The sequence below is a fragment of the Aspergillus karnatakaensis genome (genome assembly GCF_047715665.1).
Source record: "Aspergillus karnatakaensis strain CBS 102800 unplaced genomic scaffold BJY04scaffold_95, whole genome shotgun sequence".
NCBI classification, from domain to species: Eukaryota; Fungi; Ascomycota; class Eurotiomycetes; order Eurotiales; family Aspergillaceae; genus Aspergillus; species Aspergillus karnatakaensis.
Window position 1 is genome coordinate 1 of NW_027395807.1, and position 18,268 is coordinate 18,268.

General features: G+C 51.0%; 9 protein-coding genes across 9 annotated transcripts; 3 read left to right on the forward strand and 6 right to left on the reverse strand.

Moving 5' to 3' along the window:
* Nucleotides 1-268: 268 nt before the first annotated feature.
* On the reverse strand, nt 269-1,445 carry BJY04DRAFT_202995 (uncharacterized protein). Its single transcript, XM_073713296.1, has 3 exons — nt 1,136-1,445; nt 540-983; nt 269-486 (listed from the first exon to the last, which is right to left on the reverse strand). The coding sequence occupies exons 1-3, from the start codon at nt 1,235-1,237 to the stop codon at nt 334-336; spliced, it is 699 nt and encodes a 232-aa protein (XP_073564641.1). The 5' UTR covers nt 1,238-1,445; the 3' UTR covers nt 269-333.
* Nucleotides 1,446-1,608: 163 nt separating this feature from the next.
* BJY04DRAFT_202997 (C2HC5-type zinc finger protein) lies at nt 1,609-3,360 on the reverse strand. Its single transcript, XM_073713297.1, has one exon. It carries the CDS (start codon nt 3,317-3,319, stop codon nt 1,724-1,726), a length of 1,596 nt encoding a protein of 531 aa, XP_073564642.1. The 5' UTR covers nt 3,320-3,360; the 3' UTR covers nt 1,609-1,723.
* Nucleotides 3,361-3,782: 422 nt separating this feature from the next.
* On the reverse strand, nt 3,783-5,611 carry BJY04DRAFT_173467 (SGF11 family protein). The gene is made up of 4 exons (XM_073709277.1): nt 5,519-5,611; nt 5,084-5,453; nt 4,816-4,893; nt 3,783-4,763 (listed from the first exon to the last, which is right to left on the reverse strand). Exons 3-4 carry the CDS (start codon nt 4,873-4,875, stop codon nt 3,870-3,872), a joined length of 954 nt encoding a protein of 317 aa, XP_073564643.1. The 5' UTR covers nt 4,876-4,893; nt 5,084-5,453; nt 5,519-5,611; the 3' UTR covers nt 3,783-3,869.
* A 217-nt stretch (nt 5,612-5,828) lies between these two features.
* BJY04DRAFT_173471 (GNAT family N-acetyltransferase) lies at nt 5,829-7,205 on the forward strand. Its single transcript, XM_073709278.1, has one exon. It carries the CDS (start codon nt 5,895-5,897, stop codon nt 7,038-7,040), a length of 1,146 nt encoding a protein of 381 aa, XP_073564644.1. The 5' UTR covers nt 5,829-5,894; the 3' UTR covers nt 7,041-7,205.
* Nucleotides 7,206-7,208: 3 nt separating this feature from the next.
* On the reverse strand, nt 7,209-10,206 carry BJY04DRAFT_203001 (putative metalloreductase transmembrane component). Its single transcript, XM_073713298.1, has one exon. The coding sequence runs from the start codon at nt 9,862-9,864 to the stop codon at nt 7,360-7,362; it is 2,505 nt and encodes an 834-aa protein (XP_073564645.1). The 5' UTR covers nt 9,865-10,206; the 3' UTR covers nt 7,209-7,359.
* A 741-nt stretch (nt 10,207-10,947) lies between these two features.
* On the reverse strand, nt 10,948-12,907 carry BJY04DRAFT_173480 (BRcat and Rcat domain-containing protein). Its single transcript, XM_073709279.1, has 3 exons — nt 12,891-12,907; nt 11,261-12,740; nt 10,948-11,209 (listed from the first exon to the last, which is right to left on the reverse strand). Exons 2-3 carry the CDS (start codon nt 12,258-12,260, stop codon nt 11,124-11,126), a joined length of 1,086 nt encoding a protein of 361 aa, XP_073564646.1. The 5' UTR covers nt 12,261-12,740; nt 12,891-12,907; the 3' UTR covers nt 10,948-11,123.
* Nucleotides 12,908-13,651: 744 nt separating this feature from the next.
* On the forward strand, nt 13,652-14,981 carry BJY04DRAFT_203004 (3' exoribonuclease family protein). The gene has a single exon (XM_073713299.1). The coding sequence runs from the start codon at nt 13,710-13,712 to the stop codon at nt 14,955-14,957; it is 1,248 nt and encodes a 415-aa protein (XP_073564647.1). The 5' UTR covers nt 13,652-13,709; the 3' UTR covers nt 14,958-14,981.
* Nucleotides 14,980-17,213, reverse strand: BJY04DRAFT_203005 (aspartic endopeptidase). The gene has a single exon (XM_073713300.1). The coding sequence runs from the start codon at nt 17,035-17,037 to the stop codon at nt 15,145-15,147; it is 1,893 nt and encodes a 630-aa protein (XP_073564648.1). The 5' UTR covers nt 17,038-17,213; the 3' UTR covers nt 14,980-15,144.
* cyp1 (putative peptidyl prolyl cis-trans isomerase (CypC)) lies at nt 17,188-17,945 on the forward strand. The gene is made up of 3 exons (XM_073713301.1): nt 17,188-17,361; nt 17,410-17,451; nt 17,513-17,945. The coding sequence occupies exons 1-3, from the start codon at nt 17,329-17,331 to the stop codon at nt 17,924-17,926; spliced, it is 489 nt and encodes a 162-aa protein (XP_073564649.1). The 5' UTR covers nt 17,188-17,328; the 3' UTR covers nt 17,927-17,945.
* Nucleotides 17,946-18,268: the final 323 nt, after the last annotated feature.

The following is an 18,268-nucleotide window of genomic DNA, read 5'->3' on the forward strand; positions in this document are numbered from 1 at the left end:
GGGGGAGGGGGAGGGGGAGGTGATGGGGGTGGTGGCGGTGGTTGTGATGGTGGTGGAGGGGGTGGTTAGAGGTGGGACTTGGGCGATGGAATACTAGGAAATAAGACGGGGGCGGGGATGAGAAGGGATTATGTTTTTGGGTTATAGATTGCTTGTGCTTTTTGATACCTCCCTGTGTTGTATTTTTATCAGAGCATAATCATATGTGACATGAATATGGATGTTCTTTGGAATTAGAGCCGTGAGCTTTACTTTTTACTATAGTGAGCTCCGCAAAACCTCGCATTCTATTAATTTTATTAAGAAGAAAGCCTCTAAAGAATGTATCCCGATCTAAACAGCCGCGTAAAGACTCAAGTAAACGCCCCAGATCACCCCGCAGGCGCTGCCAAAGACCACCCTCCGGTCCAGCGGTATGACCGTGTACATCAGGGTCGATACAAAAGGTCTGTACTTCAACCGCGCAAGCATAATTGGTTTGAAGTCCTATATTAATGTCAGTATCTTCGCGCTTTCTCTATCACAAAGGACGATAGTACCTCAAGAACAAGCTCCCAAGTCCGCCCGACACTCGCCCCCTTCAGCAAGTTGATCAACGCAACGAAGAGAAAGATATTCAGAATGCCTCCGGCAGTCTGATCGAGGAAGAACTTCATTGCAAAGTTAAAGATCCTCCGCCCCCTTCCGGCGCTTGCGGCTTTTGGCTGGAATTTCGGCATAATGAGCTTGTCTTTCACCTCTAGGACATCTCCTGATGGCGAAGCATTGGTGGAGATTGGAATTGATACTGAGACTGGCAACGTTCCTGTGGTGAGAGTTGCTGCTGTTGACGATTTCTTTGGGGCTGGCGTGGTTGATGATGCAAATAGAAACCCGGGGAATGTCACCTCTAGCCATCGCTGCCAGGACATGTTGATGGGGACGATGAGGATGCCATAGGTAATAAACTGAAGGAGGTAGATGAAGTTAAAGGCGAATGGTTTCTGGGGTTTTGTCAGACACTGGGCTTTGATATCTTCAGGTTCATTTTCTTTGACGGAAGGGGTTTGTTTATACAGGAAGTTGAGTTTGGTGGTACTGGGGTATCTACAGCGGGGTAGGGGGGCATTTAAATATGAAATTAAGAGAGACCCACGTTGTTCTTGTACTGGTCTATTATCTGAGCCAGCAGGTTTGAAAGAGCGTTGAGGAAAGTAGACTGGATGATGGTTGTCGTGAGCAGAGAGTAGGGCGGCATAGTGGAGATCGGTCGGTTGATTAGGGAGTTTTTTTTTTTTTTAAATCAAGGAGACATTGTTTTCTGAAGCGAGTGTGTGTTTAGCATAAATTAAAAAAAGAGCGAGGATCGATAATGACAGTCTATTATTTGAAAAAGGTGAAGGACGATAAGGAATGTCTTGAGTAGGGGCGAAGGAGTAGTAGGCAGTAGGCACCTAGGACTGCCGTCTGGTGGCACGTGTCCTTAGAAAATAGGCATGGAGCTGGTGGTTTGGAGAGAACATCAACTTCCACACGAAATAAAGCCTTAGATTTATTCTCCGAAGAATATATATTAAGTCCAGGCTTCACCTCTGTGATTGCATATCTGAACAATTGTCCAGGAGTGTGGATAGAACTTTGTGATGTTGCATCTTGCCTAGTTTGCGACTGGCCCGCTATGATTGCTATATGCCCTCGTCTAAGCCGCAACTATATACTGGTCACGATATTGCTAGATCTAGAACTATGTATCCGTAGTTGACTCGTTATACCCATGTCGCCCGCCATCTAAAATCCACTGCTCATTATCATCATCATCACCATCCTGTTGCACCCTCCTCCAGGTCTGTTTCCTCTCTTTGGGCTCACCCTTGTCCTCCGGTGCCTTCCAAACAGGCCGCATAAGCCCACCTGCCGCAAGTAACGGGTTGTGAGAGAATGCCTTTCCAGCACTTTTACCGGCTTGGTAGCTGAGATCCTCCGTTTCCTCGTCGTCCACAGGAGCAGGCGCCTCCACCGGCGCAGCCTGATACACCCTCCTAACGCGACCACCGCTGATGTCTAAACTCATGACCGTCTTCTTCTTCTCCCACTCCGGTCGCGCTGCCTCCTCCATCTCCCGCATGATCCGCTGTTGCTTTTTGAGCGCCAGCGCTCGTTGCGAGGGTGTCATCCATTGCGTGGAAGCGACATTCGGGGTCTCGAAATCGGCGGCTTCATCAACAACGCGTGTACGCTTTGCGTTCTGGGCTTGGAAATCTAGGAGCTTATCTCGGTGTGCTCTAGCCGCGTCCAACTTGTTCGGTGTTTGAGATGGAGCCGGTGCCATTCCAGGCCCGCCCTCGCGATGAAGGCTCGCATTATGTGCACGCATCTTCTCCTGTCCTCGCTCCTCTCGCAGTTCACGAATCATACTCTGTATCTCCTCGTTTGAGAGCAGCGGCGTCCCGCAGAATGAACACGGCTGGAGTCCCTCTAGCGAACAGATAATCTTCCCACAGCTCAAACAGTTCGGCGCCGGGTCGAATACCGGATGCAGTGTCGCATAGCATGTACACTTCCTCCTCTTTCCGCCAAGCGTCGGGTTCGTAGATACCTCCAGCGCCGCAATCGCAGCCGTCAAATCCGATATATTGCTCGTAGTCAGCGCCCCCTTCGAGGAAGACGGCGTCGCGGTACCCGACCCTGCACCACCAGTCCTCGAAGGCTTCGCTGCCTTGGACTTGACATTCGGCAAGAGATCTGATATAACTGGCCCAGCCGCAGAAGGCGGCGGTTTCGCTGTCGGCGGCGCGGGCGACTGAGACCGCGACGACGCCGCAGAGCCCTGTCGTGAGGGTACCTTCAAGCTACTGCCAACATCCAGCGCCCTGTTCTTCCCAGCCCCAGATCCACCAGCAAAGTATTCCTCCTCCAAATCCGCCTTCTTATAACCCCCTGTCACGTCACCAAAGTTCTCCGGTCTCCGCACCGGCCCCGCACTATGCAGCGGAGGTTTCGATTTCTTATTCTTCCTATTGTTATTGTTCCTTGATCCCGAACCCGAAGGAGAACCATATCCCGATCCAGCTCCAGGACTCGGCGTCTGAGCTGGAGCTTGAGATGGCGTTGCGGGCTTTGCTTGTGAGTTTCTCGGATCGTCTCGTCGCGAGTTGAACGCGGATATGAATTCGAATGCGGCCGGGGAGTCGCCGAGGAGGTTTTTAAGGTGCTCGGCGCCTTCTTCTCTGGAGAGCTCGGTGGCGTAGGTGAGGATTTGGGTGAGAGAATCGGTGTCGAGGGGGAGAATTTCGGCGAGGCGGGGGATGGCCCAGGTGATGAGGGTTGAGGGAGGGCTCATGATGTGAGATATATAGGCTGTAGGAGTAAGGTATTGCAATTCATTCTATTTGGAGGGCAGAAGAGGAAATATAGCTTAGAATTAGTAGCCTTGTGTGGGGGTTGTTGGGATGAATCATTGTGATGCGGATTGTATTTGTGCCTTCTTTTTCAGGCACAAACTGCTGTATACTCGAAGACCACATCCGAATGCTTGAGATAGAATGATTACACCAATGGTGAGTAGCGCATGACGAAAATTTTTGCATTATTCTCATGACCAAGTAAAGCAATGCAAATCTGAACCTGAATCATACCAGGCTATTGTACATTCATTCAACCGCGTAACATCTATCCCAAAAGAACAAAAGAAAAACCCCATAAACCTGAAGAAATGAGAAAAGTTAATGTCACGTCAGATGTCTCAGACTTCTAGACATGATGGTAGGAAAATCCGGTGACGCCTAAGATGCCAAGTATGTACGTCGAGGTCATTAAGATAAAAAGAATATGTTCAGCCCAACAGACACACCTGCGTGTTTGGGAGAGAAGGTTGTAAAAGAGGAAAAGAGTTATGCGTCTCCGTTCGCTTCGGTCTTGATTTCGGCTTCTGCGGAGGCCATATCAGGCGTTACGCCGACTTTCAGCTTACTCCCAGGTGGTGGCTTCTTTCCGGAGAGTTTCTTCGGAGCACCCAGCTTCTTTTTCTTCGGAAGCGTTGTAGGGGCGTCGTCGTCTAATGGTCGCTTTGCAGGAGCAGATGTCGGTGTGCCGCTTCCGTTTTCCTGGGGTGTTTTGTTTCTGTTCAGTTGTCTGCCAGAAAGGCCTAGGCATCTATCCAGATGTTGTGCTACTCGAGTGACAACAAAGTAGCGAGGGCAATTCGGGCACTTGACGGTCGGGAATGAAACCTTCTCTGGGGCTGCTTGCTTGAAAGAGCTATCAGGCGTGGTGGGAGGACTCGATGCAGGTGTATTTGATGTGTTGGTTTGTTTCTTTTTCTTCGGATTCATCTTGTCGGTCGCAAACGGGTTGCCGTGGACATCATGCCCTGGCTTGCTAATCATCGGCTGTTTTTGGCAGTATTCCCTGTATGGATCCGGGGGAGGGCGGGCTCCCACCCCTGTCACTGGATATAAGAGGCGAGGCAATCGACAATCAGGGCAGATGATTTCCTTCGTTGTGTGGAGAGGGTTTCCCTTGAGATAAACCTTGCCGTCTTCGAAGACGGCCCCATCGGTCTCGACTCGGATATCCTTGAGTTCCTCAGAGTCCTGATCACCGGGTTTGGCAGGGGCAGCTGTCTTAGTTCCGGCTTCCTCGCGGCGCCTCGCAGCCTCCTCTTCTGCCTTTTGTCTTGCAACGACTACGGCCGAGCGCATCCGGGCCACCTTCTCTTCACGATGGACTTTGGCGACAATGTCATGAATGATATTGTAAAAGGTGTCGTTCAGAATGTCGCAAGTCTAGGTAGTCAGCATGAAACTCGAGTCGAGCTGCGAGATGGCCCGAGCATACCAGTTTCGCAATTGTTCCAGGGGGAAATCCACCTTGCTCCGTCCCGTTTGATTCACCCATGGCTGAATGTTAGTAGTTCTGTAGAGTGTTAGATTCCGACCCAACACAGAAGAATCGGCGAAACAGCGCTATCCAAGACCTGATAGCCGATCGGCCAAAAGGCATACATCAGAGAGATCGCGCTTGCAGCGGAGTCTCCGGAGTATGAGGAATGGGGCGACAGTATTCTGTGCGTTGTATAGCCATGGAGCGGTAGAACCCAACTAACCTGCGTATCTAACCCCGGGGTTTGTTTCCGGTAAATTGCGCCGAGGCTCGAGACTTCAGAAGGCAGTATAGCTGTAGAGTAAGAACAAGCACGGAATCGCGAAGCTATACACTATGCGCACTGCAAGAAGTCGAGAGATAAAAGGAGGCGGAAGAAGATATTCGGAGTCCGAGACGTCGCAATATGAGTTAAGGGCACGACCGGTTGCGAAATATCGAGGTGAAGCGGATATCGGAAAAGAGGACAAAGGAGTGTTGAAAATCGGAGTAGAGACGGCTCGGTCGTGAATAAGACAATGAAGCAATTCCACTATATCCCATCTGTCTATAGGATTGTGAATTGGTGGATCCTATTCACTATTGTACTAACACTGGGAGCAGCACAAGGGAGTGTCAGTGTTCGCACGGCAACAGAACACGGGAGCATGATGCTTACCTTTTCCGCCCCAAACAACCACAAGAAATGACAATGTTATATATATAGTTTGGATATCTCGATCAGAGCGACATCACCAAGTGAATGGCGCCTAGATTGGGAGAAGCGTGAGGATGTCGCTGCTGGAGGGCAGATGTCGGCCGGAGAAGTCAAGAAGAGCCGCTGCTGGCAATTGTGGCCTGAGGTTTCAATCTTATTCATTCTGCCGCCAAATCTTATCTTATCGCGATCTCCGCCTTTTGCTCTCCGCTTCTCCTCGCTGCCTGACAAAGGCTCACTCTCTTTCTCTGGGCTCCCCACCAGGAAATCTCTCGTTTTACTTCTTATATCTGTACGGAGACTGCTCTGGTGTGGCTCTGGCCTGTACTCTGCAGTAATGGCATACCAGTTCTTTGCCAAAACCCAGCAGGCTAAGCGGTCCACCTCCGCTTCTCCCCCGCTCCCCCAGCACTCTTCATCCCCACCATCCTCGCGCAGTAACCATGCCAGACCTCCAAGATATCCTCCCCCAATGGTGGGCTCTCCGCCGTCAACACCATCAGTCCCGTCACCTATCAATATAGCTGCGAAGCTGAAACCGCCAACCACGAAAGACCCCTCCCTTCAGCTTCCCGCATACCCCCACCCTATCCAGGCTGGATATATCACCCCGCACAAGCATGTAACAATAGAGCCAGTGAGCACGGCTCACATCCCCTCGCTATCTCGAATTACAGGCCTCCTCCTGCCCATCCGCTACCCGAACTCGTTCTACACCGCTACTGTCACGGATCCCGTGATCGCGTCCGTCTCGCGCGTAGCCATATACCATGATCATCCGGTAGCCGCCGCACTCTCGTCAGCGCCTGCGCAACCCCCCACAGTAGGGACAGACAAAGTGATTGGCGGCATTCGATGTCGAGTAGAACGAATTGGCCCAGCAATTGAGAGTCATCCTGAACAAGCGCCAGAACCGACAAATCTTTACATTCAGACACTGCATCTCCTCTCCCCGTATCGTGGTTACGGTGTAGCAGCCTCCCTGCTTAACTCACTCATTTTCTCATCACCGCCCAGCCCAGGGGCAGGTTCAGGCCAAAGCTATAGAGTCTCGGACCTTGTGAAACACTACAACATCCGCTCTGTCACAGCGCACGTGCACGAGGCAAACGAGGACGGTCTGAAGTGGTACATCTCACGTGGGTTCGTGATGGAGGAAGGCCTAGTCGAGAATTACTACCGGCGCTTGAAACCGTCCGGCGCACGGATTGTCAAGCTGAATCTTCACTGGGACGATAATGAAGACAACCAGCAGCCCACAGAGAATACCATTGAATCTCCGTCCGTACAACCACCTCCTGAAAGGCAAACTACGCCAGAACCAGAAGGCGACGACGATTGGGAGAGAGTCGAGGCAGAGGATGAACTTGATCCAGACGAGCTCGGGCTTGGGGTGCACTCATTTGCAGACTCCAGATTGCTCGATGTTGATGAGGGTGTGGGGAAGAAGCGGAAGGCTGATGGTGAGCCCTCGAGGCGTTGATCAAGAAAGCAGTTTATCATAGAGTAACATTTGCATCTCCTCTCTTTGCATTGTGGCATGCATCTCTGCTCATCTCACCTAGCTGTCTTTGCATATTATGTTCAGGATACCCATTATTTTTTATTCGCCCCATTAGATAGGCTACTATTACATTTTACAGAGCAACAATTCCAAAGAAAAGAGTTGATATATTGTAAACCAGTAATTATCTCTTGGTATAAACAAGCAAACACGCCAAAAGACACCATGGTATCAAACGTCCTGACATAGAAACATCAATACAAAGAAAACGTCATCAATGATCACGGCGCATAATTCTTCAGATATTATAATTCTCCGCATGCAAGAAAATCTCATCCTTCCCCCCATCCGTCAGCACCCCCCACTGCAACCTCGCAACCGCATCCGACACATCCATGCGCATCCCCGGCGGGCCACAAACATAGACGCATGTGCGGCGGCCAAAGGATTTCGAGAAGTCGTTGAGCAATTTGGGAATGTCGGGGCGCGTGTAGTCAATTTTCCACCCGTTGCGCTTTTGCAAAGGGAGCGAGGCGAAGCGTGGATTTGGCCGGGGTTGCGCCGGAGGGACGTTGTTGGGGAGGGGTTGGGTTTGGAGGGTTAAATGTGGTGGTTGTTGCTGCTGGGGTTGTGGTTGTGGTTGCAGTTGGGACTGTGGGGGTGATGGTTGTTGGTGAGGTTGTGGCTGGTGCGGGGACTGGGACTGGGCTTGACCAAAGCCGAAGTCGAAGGGGACGTTCAGGGATGTTTGACTTTGTGGGGATGTATAGGGTGATTGTTGCTGGAGGTATGGGGATTGCTGTTGCAGATAGGGAGATTGTTGGAATTGGGACTGTTGCCATTGGTATGGGGATTGGTGGGGTGACTGTTGGTATGGTGAGAACCCCGTGGACTGCATTGACGGAGATTGGTAGTTGGAAGAGCGAGGGAGGTTGGAGGTGTAGACTCGTGGAGGGAGAGCAGTGAGTGTGTCTTCATTTTCTCGACGGAGCTCTTTCTCTCGCTCCTCGTCTCCGGCAGCTTCCTCGCGGATGTAAGCGGAGCTGCGTTTTTCGATCTCCTGCAGTGTGTCGTAGATCTTCTCCTGCACGATGTCGCGGTAGACCTGCTGGTCTTGCACTGGGAACGGATGGCCGCTGTCATCTTTAGCGCCTGTCAAGTAGAAGTAACAATGAACTGAGTTGAGTGGTGCGTGATCTCGGCAAATGCGTAACTCTTCCTTAAACCAGTCGATGGATTCGGGGTCTCTTAAGGCCCAAATAACGCGAACTGATTTAGTGACAGCCTTGCCTTCGCGCATTTTCTTGATCAAATCCAGCAAGTGACTTGCAATCGCCGTGATACCGCTACCGCCAGCAAAGAAAATCACGTCGTCAAAAGCAGCCATCTGTCGCCGCATACCTCCATAAGGCCCTTCGATAAAGGCCGTCCACGTCTTGAAGGGTCCAAATTCGATAGCCTTGCGCAGTACGTTCCGTGTGAAGCCACGGAAAGGACGGAACACAAGCGCTAGGTCGCGATATTCCTCACCATAGTCAGATGGTAAGTCGTCACTGCACAAGGAAGCGACGGTAAAAGGGTGGTTTTGGAAAAATGCAATCCCGGGCATGCGGAGATAGACATATTGTCCAGGCTTCCACCTCATTTGAGTTGGAACGGTGACTTTGATAGCGTTCTGTGGCAGAATTGTAACTGCAGAATCTTCGCCTATCATGAAAGACAGTCGAAGTGGGTTCGTCCAGTTGAGATAGAACAATCGTACAGCGTATGAAAGAACAAAGACAGCGATTGTAGCCCACAAATAGCCCCACGAGGATAGAAAGTTCTTCGTATGCCAGAAGAGCATAGAAACAAAAATTAGTGACACCGGTAGATGGATCTTCACGAATAGCTCGTACATCCACGCCCTCAGAATCGGAAGTGAATGAACGCACAGAAATGCCAGAGGCACAAATGCTGACAAACCAGTTCCATAGACGTATATGTTCGATGGAAGGTATTGCTGGTATACTACCAGCATACCATGTTCCCAAATAGGCTGAATGTAGAATGGTATCATATGGATCAAGCTCAGAAATAAGCAAATATAGCCTGCCCACCGATGAAGCACATTCAACCTCTCGTGGCCAATTCCCGTCAACATACTGATGAAATTCGCACGTGTGCTCAGCGCCATAATCCAGGGAACCATTGCGACTGCGAGCATGCCGGCGCGAATAGCCAATGGGGGTGATCCGATCCGAATAGACGAGTAGTAAAGCGGTTGCGGGAGGAAGCAGTAAAGCGTCACGAAGGTGAATGCTGCAAGAATAATCGCCGAAGCCCCGAGCGAAGGGAATACGATGCGGTACCTGCCTATCCGAAGCTCCGGAAGCGAGCGATAAAATATCCAGCGGGCAAAGGCGATGGTGTTATTCAGAGGCGCAACGGTTGAAACGGATGACTGCTGTTTCTTATTATGGTGAAGTGAGCCATGCGCCGGGAAGAAGAGCGTAGTCGAGCTGTCGGTGGCAGCGCTCGGAAGCTCATATTCGTCTTGAGGCGACTGAAATCGTGCCGCCGCCGGATTCTCCTTGTGTAAAGCAATTCTCACTCGGTCACCCCAAGTGTGGTAAAAGCGGATTGTCGTCGAGATCGTGAGCAGAACCACCGAAAAATATACCCAGCCTCTTCCATACTTGCCGGCTCCGGTCCACGGATCGCGTTGGCGTTCAGCGACCTCCTCTGGACTCCATCCTGGGCCAGTTGAGCTTGGGATGTTGATACGCTTCACAAGTGAAGCGATATGCTCCCAGGTGGACATTGTGCTGTGCGGGACTCGAACCGAGCAATGAATCGTATGATAATTCGATCGCGACGAGCTTATAGTCCAGGTCCACGTTCCAGAAGACCAGCTTCGGAGTACGATTCTAGATAGAACTGCAAGTTCCGTGTGTTGCTGGGTTTTAAGCCCTCACTCAATCATTGAGCAGAGCGTCTCGTGGCAACCATACCACGTCTACCGCTATCGGTTCTGTTGACAATCTGTCCGACTCTGTCTCAAGTCGCAGCCAGGACCTGTGTTCGAGGAGAAATGGGTTATGATCGGCTCTGAAGGGATTAGCTAGACGTTCTGGGGAGGTCGAGGAGTGAAAAGGGTCCAACTCCGGAGGAGGGGGAGAGCAGCCAGTCTTGAGCTTACCGTCAGCATCCTGTCCGTCAGCCGTCATGAACTCTCGAGTCGAGATGAGTCTGTAAGCCATGATTGGTTATCACATCTCTCATGCGGGGAGAAGATGGTTCGGCGCTACACTTTTCTCAAGGATATGCTTGCATCTGGCAGCAGGGTGATCTCCAGCGGCAACAATCGGATTGGCTGCACGGGTTCCTGCTCGGGCCGCAGCCAACCATTGATCGCCATAGCTGTGCCATTCTGCAGCTCGTTCCCCCGCTAATGCGAAAGGCTGGGCGCTCATCACGTTCGAAATCCGTTGTGACAGTGTGATTGGATGGTTGCCTCAAGGGTCGGCGGCAAGCCTCGCCCTCTCACTCGCTATCTCCATGCGATAGGCTTTCTCCTGGTTGAGAAACAGGGTCAACGATTTGTGAGCGCTGGGTGGGTGATTGCATGTAACGTCTCTAATTTGTCAAATTCATTTCATTGTTCTTCACCGCGAATTTCCTTCGGCCCTACTCGGAGTTTTGCCGCTGGTGTATTGTTGACTCGATGAAGTTGTAGACAAGTTCGACGGCAAAGAAAAACAAGGCGGTCCTGTCCACTATCACCTGACTGCACCTGACTGACAAACCTTGAACAGCAGCGAGGAGACAGGAAAAAGAATGAGCGGAGTTCGTCTGATGGTTTCTTGTTCATCTACGGAGTACGTTGTGACTTCATCGCTCGTTACGTACAGTAATAACCCAGTGTGTCTTCCTTACTCCCCCTACTAACGACCTCCTAAGCCCTGTTTAACCAAGGGACAATTCTCACAGGAAGGTACAGCAGGTATCATAAGATAGATCCAAAGCCCTCGACGACAAAACTAGACGGCCAAGACTGGATGATTGTCGTTATTGCTCAATCTAGAAAATCGAACAATCGACGCCGAGATGGCCCCGTTCCCAATTGATGCCACAGTCCCAACACCATTCTCGCCAGCACATTCCACCTAGTTAGAGCGTCAGTGCTTGTATCCAAAGAGCGTATACTGTATACGTACATCGCATATACTTGCATCCGCCTGCTCTTTCTGTCGCAGCCGAGCATCCAGGACAAGCTCGGGTGGTTTCCTGAATTGTTCTCTGGCTCAAAAACTCCTCGGATGAGCAAGATCCATTTGGCAGAAGACCTGCTCGAAGAAACGGTGGGAGTTCTCGCATCCGGTTTCCATCAGTCGTACTCAAAGGGTCGATCGCCTCGTACTCTGCGCAAGTTAAACCCTCATGCCATGGTATGTTTCGATGGATGAAGCACGTCCGCGCACCACACGCCCCGCAGATGACAACGGGATCCTCCAGTCCGCCGCCATGCAGCTGGCCATATCCACAATTCGGTCTGTTACACCGGACAAACTCTCCATCACCTTCAAGGGCCCGCAATGTTCGTGCAGTATCATAGGCAGCAAAGGTCGGTACACTGGCCCATCGCTCAACCTCTTCGTCAGATAACTGTGAGTGACAGAGAGGGCATATCAACAGAGCAGCTCGTGATGTGGCAAACTGGACGTCAAGGCTGCGGCTTAGGCAGACAGTACATATTTGAGTACTCGGTATCGGCGTGTGATCACACTCGGTACTTATGGGAGCTGCTGGATAATGCTCAGGTTCCAGGTCCTCAAGACACGCACAACATATGGTACATCCGGTACGCTCGTCGCCAGAGGGGCGCTCATCAGGGTGGCCCACTGGCTCCTTGTTTAGCAAGGACAGGACCGCGCCCGCCGTGGTAGCATCGCTCCAGAAGTTGTCATTCCATGGTTCATCATGTCCAAGCGGCGAGACAGCATCGATAATGTTTAGGTAACTATCTCTCCTCGATTGAGATCTCGAGTGCTGCGGTTGAGGCGCGAGGGGCAGGTCATCTTGTGAGATTTCAGAAACAGGGGAAATGAGATCATTATCAATGAATGGCGCCACGCTTGATATTGAGGAAAAGTCATTCAGTGTGGCATCGAGGAACTGTCTCCATTCTCTTCGCCGCTCCTCGCCATAAGAGACCATCGTACCTGGTCATCACCTCTGAGTGCTTCTCAGCCAGGGCTTGAGAATTCTCCATAGCGCTCAACATATGAATAGTCGAAAGCAAGCCAAGAAATCCTTCTTCTCTGCGCAAGACGTGGAAAATAGTCTGCCGAGCTTTTTATAAAAAGCACAGATAGCGATCGATACGACACCCCGGTGTGAAGGATCGGAAACGAAGACCGGTCTCAAGACGGTTCATGCACATCACACTTCTCTGACGAATACGAGTAGTGGTATAGAGACCAACATAACACCCCTCTAGTCGGATCATCTACAACTCGAAATCAGAGCAGCTGAATGCAGGCGGGAGCATCCTGATGGATTGGGTTGACAAATGTGCGGATTGAAGATCCGCTCGTAGGGAGAGACACTCTCGGAAGCTCTTCACCATACCCACTGGCTTTAGACATTTGTGGCTGTTTGGGGTGCAACTAGCGTGGCTCGACCCGAAGAAAAAGCCTAAGTAGTGTAAGTTCTGGGAAGTTCTTGTGCTTTTCAGCTTCTCCACAGAGCACAATCCTGTGGAGTCATTGCATGATTGAGCAGAGAAAAAGACCATACGATAGACAGGCACCATGACGATCTGCATTTGATCAACAACAACCCTACCTCAAGAAGTAACATTTATGAAGCTTGGAAACTCCAGGATCATCTGATCGTATCGATATCTCTTACGGCGGAGGGGTTTCGCCTCGGGTATCGAGGATCGACATGCTTTTTCGTATTTATATATAGATTTGCTTGGTCTGCGAATCCAAGACCCAGTCTTGAGTTCGCCACGTTTGGGAACAGATCTAGCATGGTTAGACTGGGAGATTACTTACATGTACTTACTAAGTGGAGCCCCAAGCCATAGCTCTCTTCCAGGAATAGGCTTCGTTGCCTCATTTCAGGGCTTCTTCGCAGCCCATGTTCAGGCGCCCTGCAGGACCAAGAGAATCTAGTCTCTTCTGGTAACCATCGTATTCGATAAAGACTGCCAAGCCGATGCAACAACATCTCATGACGGGTTTGGATAACCTCTTTGCATAAATGATCAGTATTGATGCTGCAGGATGCTGATGCTCGACTTGAGATCAACTCCATGGCGCTGAAGATAGGCGAATTGGGCGTCCAGTGAGCCAAGAGCACCGAAGCCCGTCCTGAAAGCATTAACTGGCAGACAGGTAGCCGGAAATTATAGATTTCATCACGCTTGCATGGCTCGTGAGGCTGCACTGGAGAAAATGGTTGATGTCAATGTGCAGTAGTTGCGGCTTCAAGAAGGTTGCTGTATAGAGCGGATATACTCACCGCCTTGAACTATTCTGCCGCAAGAAACCGATTTTCTTCATTTGCGTCCTACCCGCCAGAAATACGACCTAGCGTCACGGCAGGAATTGTTCAGGGATAGTACCAAATCGCCCCAAACTCCCTGACTCGAACATAATGGCGACGAGCGCAGCAGCTCCAGCCCCGCAATCGGCACCGCCGGCCCTGGCCCTCCCTCCATCTCAATTCGCCCGACTCCAACCCCATGCCTACCTCCTCGCTCACCTATCACCCCCCGCATCGAGCCAACAACCTTCGATTCGAGCCAATGGTCGATCACCTTCACAGTTCCGCGTGACCTCCGCAAACACCGGCTCTTTAACACACACGAACGGAAGTGCTGTAGTACGAATCGGAGATACCACGGCCGTCTGCGGCGTCAAAGCGGAGATCCTACACACAGAAGACATTGCCTCATGGAGCGTCTCGCACTCATCAGAGTCCTCGTCATCGAATAAGCGACGGAAACTCACAAACCCCGCCGACAAGCCAGGCGCAGATCGCGAAGACGGCTCGGGCGAACCCGAAGACGATGGAAACTCCTACATCGAAGACTTCCATTTGCTCGTGCCCAATCTCTCTCTGAGCACTGGATGTGCTCCAGGTTTTATCCCAGGCGCACCGCCTTCCGCGCTAGCACAATCCCTATCACATCAGCTTCTCTCGTTATTACACACGTCTCGCATCGTTCGCTCTGAGGACCTGCAAATATGGTATTCGCGGCCGAACTTTGGGGCGGAGGAGCTGGAGCGTCATAATGATGATGAGCAGATGGATGTAGATGCTGGACAGGGAGCAGAGGAGGCCTCTTCGGAGACTCGTGAGATCAAGGCGTTCTGGGTACTTTACATTGATGTGATGATCATCTCCATCGCAGGGAACCCGTTCGATGCAGCATGGACAGCTATCTTGGCTGCACTCCGGGATACGAAGCTGCCACGTGCTTGGTGGGATATTGACAATGAGACTGTAGTGTGTTCAGACCTTGTCTCAGAGTCTCGCAAGCTATCTTTACGGGGACTACCTGTTGCCAGCTCTTTTGGTGTCTTCGAGGCTGATGCGGCGGCTGGATGGAGGGCGGTTATCATCCCAGACGCTGAAGAGGAGAGGCAATTAGCTGAGAGCGAGAGAAAGGGTATCCAGCGCCGGTGGATCCTAGCTGACCCTGATGGTTATGAAGAAGGTTTAGCTCAAGAGCGAGTAACTCTCGTGGTGGACAAGGCGCCTGGGGCGGGTGGCAAGGTTGTAATTGTGAAGATGGAGAAGAATGGTGGATTCTCAGTAGATAGAAAAGAGTTGAAGGAACTAGTTGACATATCCGCCTCGAGATGGGAGGAGGTCAACCAGATTCTTGGCCAATGCTAAAAAAAGAAGATATAATGAAGTATACGGACTGCGCATTCACACTGGCTAGATTCTCGAAAACCCTTTGGTTCGTACGTATCATACATGTCCTTGTCTCTCTACCATTCGCATCAGCCGAGAATTGAACTCCAAGACCCCACTGAACGCCGAATGTTTAACCGGCTCAGATGCTCAACTTGCGAGATCCTCACTGCGACGTTGAAGAATCGTTCCTCGGACTCCGTCGCCGCCGTTTAGCAGGCGGCTCGTTTTCTTTCTCCTGCTTCCCAACGCCAACGTACGACCAGTCTTCTTTATCAGGGGTAGAGTCGGCGGTGTCAATTTGGCTCTCAGAATTCGTCGACTTTGCCTTTCGCGGGATGTATATCGAAATCGAGAATAGGTCTAGGTCCTTGAAGTTTGAGTCTTTGCTGTCTGATTTGGCTTTGGGCTTGTCGTTGTCGGATGCCTTGTCTAATTTCTCTCCATCGGTTTCTGGGGATTTTTCCTTCTTGTCGGATGCCTTGTCGAAGTCTCGCGGCCTTTTTCTCTCAGAGTTCCAAGAGAATGCGCGGGCAAAGAAACTTCGGCTCTCGCCTGAGGCCGTAATTTGTTCTTTTTTATCCTTCTCACCATCCTTCTCGTTTGTGCCCTCCTCCTCTTCTTCCGAGTCAGAGAACTCCCACATCTCGTTGACTTGACCATTGACCAATGCCGTTCCCCAAAGGGAAATCAATATCCCAGGAACCAGATACAACAGAGCTGGCTGTGGGTGGTCGAAGATTTGCATAACGGCGAGTGTCGTGATCATCCCAATTGTGTAACCGACAAGACTGGCTTTGAAGTATGTTTTCGGAAAAGTACGGGCATCACGATACGGAGGCTCCAGTTCAGGCTCTGTTGAACGGGCCGATGGTGCCCAGAAGCGCTCGCCCCATCCTCCTGTTGCTGACTGGTAAGCGGGTTTGACGAAGTTTGCGGTTTCTCCTTCTGCCCGTGCCTTGAGCGAGCCCTTCTTCTCGTAGTAGAGATATAAATCAAACCGGAGAGCCAATCCCACCATCATGCCAGGGATAATAATGTCACCCAAGCCCAACATAGCTAGGGAGACCGTGTCTGGTGCCTCGGTAGGAGCAGGTGGGCGCGGGAAGAGGAGTTTGATGGGCACATCAAGATTCTTTGCCACAGTAACCATCAATGGGGTGAAATAAACGAAGTAGATGTCGTAGAAGAACAGCGATCCTAGGATAAGAGAGCCTGTGACGAAAGTTGATGGTGACATCAATTGCAATGTGCCGTAGCAGAAGGAGAACCCGAGGAAATTGGTCAACCACCATGGTTTCGCGACAAAGGCAAAGTAAGCCACCGCAGGAAGGGAGATCAAGATGCTCAAGATATCCAGAGTACCTAGAGGGCATTCAAAGTGGACGACACGGTGTACATGGACGCGAAGTTTCGCTCGCCAATAAAGCACCTCGCGTGTTATCCAGAGCGCTTTCACAACGAACCCGGGCAATGGTATGAGTCCGAGCAGTCCTGGAAGAGGCGACTTTCGTGCATCAACAGGCTCGACAGGGGTACTATTGCTTGGGACAATTGTAAAAACTCGTTCAGATGGCTTAGGCTTCCAGGTCTGTCCACAGCGCGTATACTTGCGAGGAAAAACGAAAGACCTCAAAGTCGAGATTGCATCCTTCAAGAAGGCCATGGCGAAGAATATCCCCATTTGTGAGAAGTAGAAACCAAGTACCTTGTTCAGAATGTCGGCTCCCATATATTTAATCACTAAGTACAGGCCGCCGAGGGTGGCACCCGCAGTCAAGGGGAAGACCAAAGCATCGCTCGGAGCGAGCCCTTCCATCTTTTGACTGTCATCCTGCTGCTCTTCGTCTTCCGCTTCATCGTCTGAATCATCCAGGTCAGAGGCCTTTAGTGGTTTGGAGGCAGAATTTGGTCGAGATAACGAGGCATGTGCCCCAATGTAGAGCGGAAACAAAGCTGAAACAATCACATGTCCGTAAGTCGGCAACAGTGGCTTAATGAGGGTGAACTGGTACAGCGCCTGACCCAAGAGCTCTGCCAGCGGACTCACATCAGCCATAACACGTTTACTGGCTGACTGTAGGACAGCGCGAATCCTCTAAAAGGTCGAGAGAGTCTCCGTAATGGTTCTAGTGTTTGCGAGCAGGTTGGCAATGAACTATCGATGAGAGCGGGGCCCCTCAGTAAATATCCGGAAGTTGTTGGTTGTAAGAATCAAAGCCAGAGCGCCAGGAACAACATTTGATGCCAAGACCTCTGTCAGTTCCGCCTCGGAGCTCAAACTCAACCGCCACCTTACGGCGCACCAGGCAGGTCCAGGTTAGAACGTCATTTATCTGATCTATCCATCATGGCCACCGATGTCACTTTCGATACAAGCATGGTAAGTATTCTCACTTGAGTACCGATGTCTCAGTCTGACCTAGCGCAGGGCTCTTTCACGGTAGAGCTCTATAACACTCATGCTCCTAAGGTCAGTCAAGGATTCTTCCAACCCTCATTGCGCACTCCGTTAACAGTATCGTTGGATATAGACTTGCAAGAACTTTGCGACTCTCGCGCAGCGCGGATACTACAACAATGTCATCTTCCACCGCATCATCCCAAACTTCATGGTCCAAACTGGTGACCCCACCGGCACTGGAAGAGGAGGAAGCTCTATCTACGGCGAGAAGTTTGAGGACGAAATCCGCTCTGATCTAAAACATACTGGGGCGGGGATCTTGAGTATGGCGAACAGCGGACCAAACACCAACGGTAGTCAGTTCTTCGTGACACTGGCGCCGACACCCTGGCTGGATGGAAAGCACACAATCTTCGGTCGCGTGAAAAGCGGGATGAGGGTAATTCAGCGCATGGGGCTTGTTAAGACAAACAACGAAGATAGACCCATGGATGAGGTCAAGATCATACGCGCAAAGATTGTTGAAGAAGGGACCGAAGAGTGAAACCGTCCACCACGCAGGCGCCGACTTTCGAGGACAGATCTGTGACTATTTGTCGCACTCTAATCCGAAGTAGATATCATGGCGATAGACCACACAACTGCGATTACCAGCCAGGTGAGCGTGACCTGCCGCTTCGGCAACAAAACGCGCACCAAGTCGAGTATCAAAGTACAAGGGACAGAGGCCCCGAGTCCCATGCGGTTCCAAAGGATCCAGTACTTCCTACGTCGCGATTACTTGACAGCCATAGATCTAGCGAATAACTAGATAAGCTTATACTAGAAGTAATGTGTCACTACAAAACGAACCGCTTCCATCAAATGTTTCCATCCAGAGCAGCAG

Excerpts from the sequence above, each read along its gene's own strand:
- BJY04DRAFT_203005 (XM_073713300.1), bottom strand. The coding sequence starts at position 17,037 with ATGGCTGATGTGAGTCCGCTGGCAGAGCTCTTGGGTCAGGCGCTGTAC.
- cyp1 (XM_073713301.1), top strand. The coding sequence starts at position 17,329 with ATGGCCACCGATGTCACTTTCGATACAAGCATG. Across the intron at positions 17,362-17,409 it reads TCACTTTCGATACAAGCATG|GGCTCTTTCACGGTAGAGCT; the intron begins GTAAGTATTCTC and ends GACCTAGCGCAG. Across the intron at positions 17,452-17,512 it reads ATAACACTCATGCTCCTAAG|ACTTGCAAGAACTTTGCGAC; the intron begins GTCAGTCAAGGA and ends CGTTGGATATAG.
- BJY04DRAFT_173467 (XM_073709277.1), bottom strand. The coding sequence starts at position 4,875 with ATGGGTGAATCAAACGGGACGGAGCAAGGTGGATTTCCCCCTGGAACA. Across the intron at positions 4,764-4,815 it reads CTGGAACAATTGCGAAACTG|ACTTGCGACATTCTGAACGA; the intron begins GTATGCTCGGGC and ends CTGACTACCTAG.
- BJY04DRAFT_202995 (XM_073713296.1), bottom strand. The coding sequence starts at position 1,237 with ATGCCGCCCTACTCTCTGCTCACGACAACCATCATCCAGTCTACTTTC. Across the intron at positions 984-1,135 it reads TAGACCAGTACAAGAACAAC|AAACCATTCGCCTTTAACTT; the intron begins GTGGGTCTCTCT and ends ACAAAACCCCAG. Across the intron at positions 487-539 it reads CTTGGGAGCTTGTTCTTGAG|GACTTCAAACCAATTATGCT; the intron begins GTACTATCGTCC and ends ACATTAATATAG.
- BJY04DRAFT_202997 (XM_073713297.1), bottom strand. The coding sequence starts at position 3,319 with ATGAGCCCTCCCTCAACCCTCATCACCTGGGCCATCCCCCGCCTCGCC.
- BJY04DRAFT_203001 (XM_073713298.1), bottom strand. The coding sequence starts at position 9,864 with ATGTCCACCTGGGAGCATATCGCTTCACTTGTGAAGCGTATCAACATC.
- BJY04DRAFT_203004 (XM_073713299.1), top strand. The coding sequence starts at position 13,710 with ATGGCGACGAGCGCAGCAGCTCCAGCCCCGCAATCGGCACCGCCGGCC.
- BJY04DRAFT_173480 (XM_073709279.1), bottom strand. The coding sequence starts at position 12,260 with ATGGTCTCTTATGGCGAGGAGCGGCGAAGAGAATGGAGACAGTTCCTC. Across the intron at positions 11,210-11,260 it reads CGGATGCAAGTATATGCGAT|GTGGAATGTGCTGGCGAGAA; the intron begins GTACGTATACAG and ends CGCTCTAACTAG.
- BJY04DRAFT_173471 (XM_073709278.1), top strand. The coding sequence starts at position 5,895 with ATGGCATACCAGTTCTTTGCCAAAACCCAGCAGGCTAAGCGGTCCACC.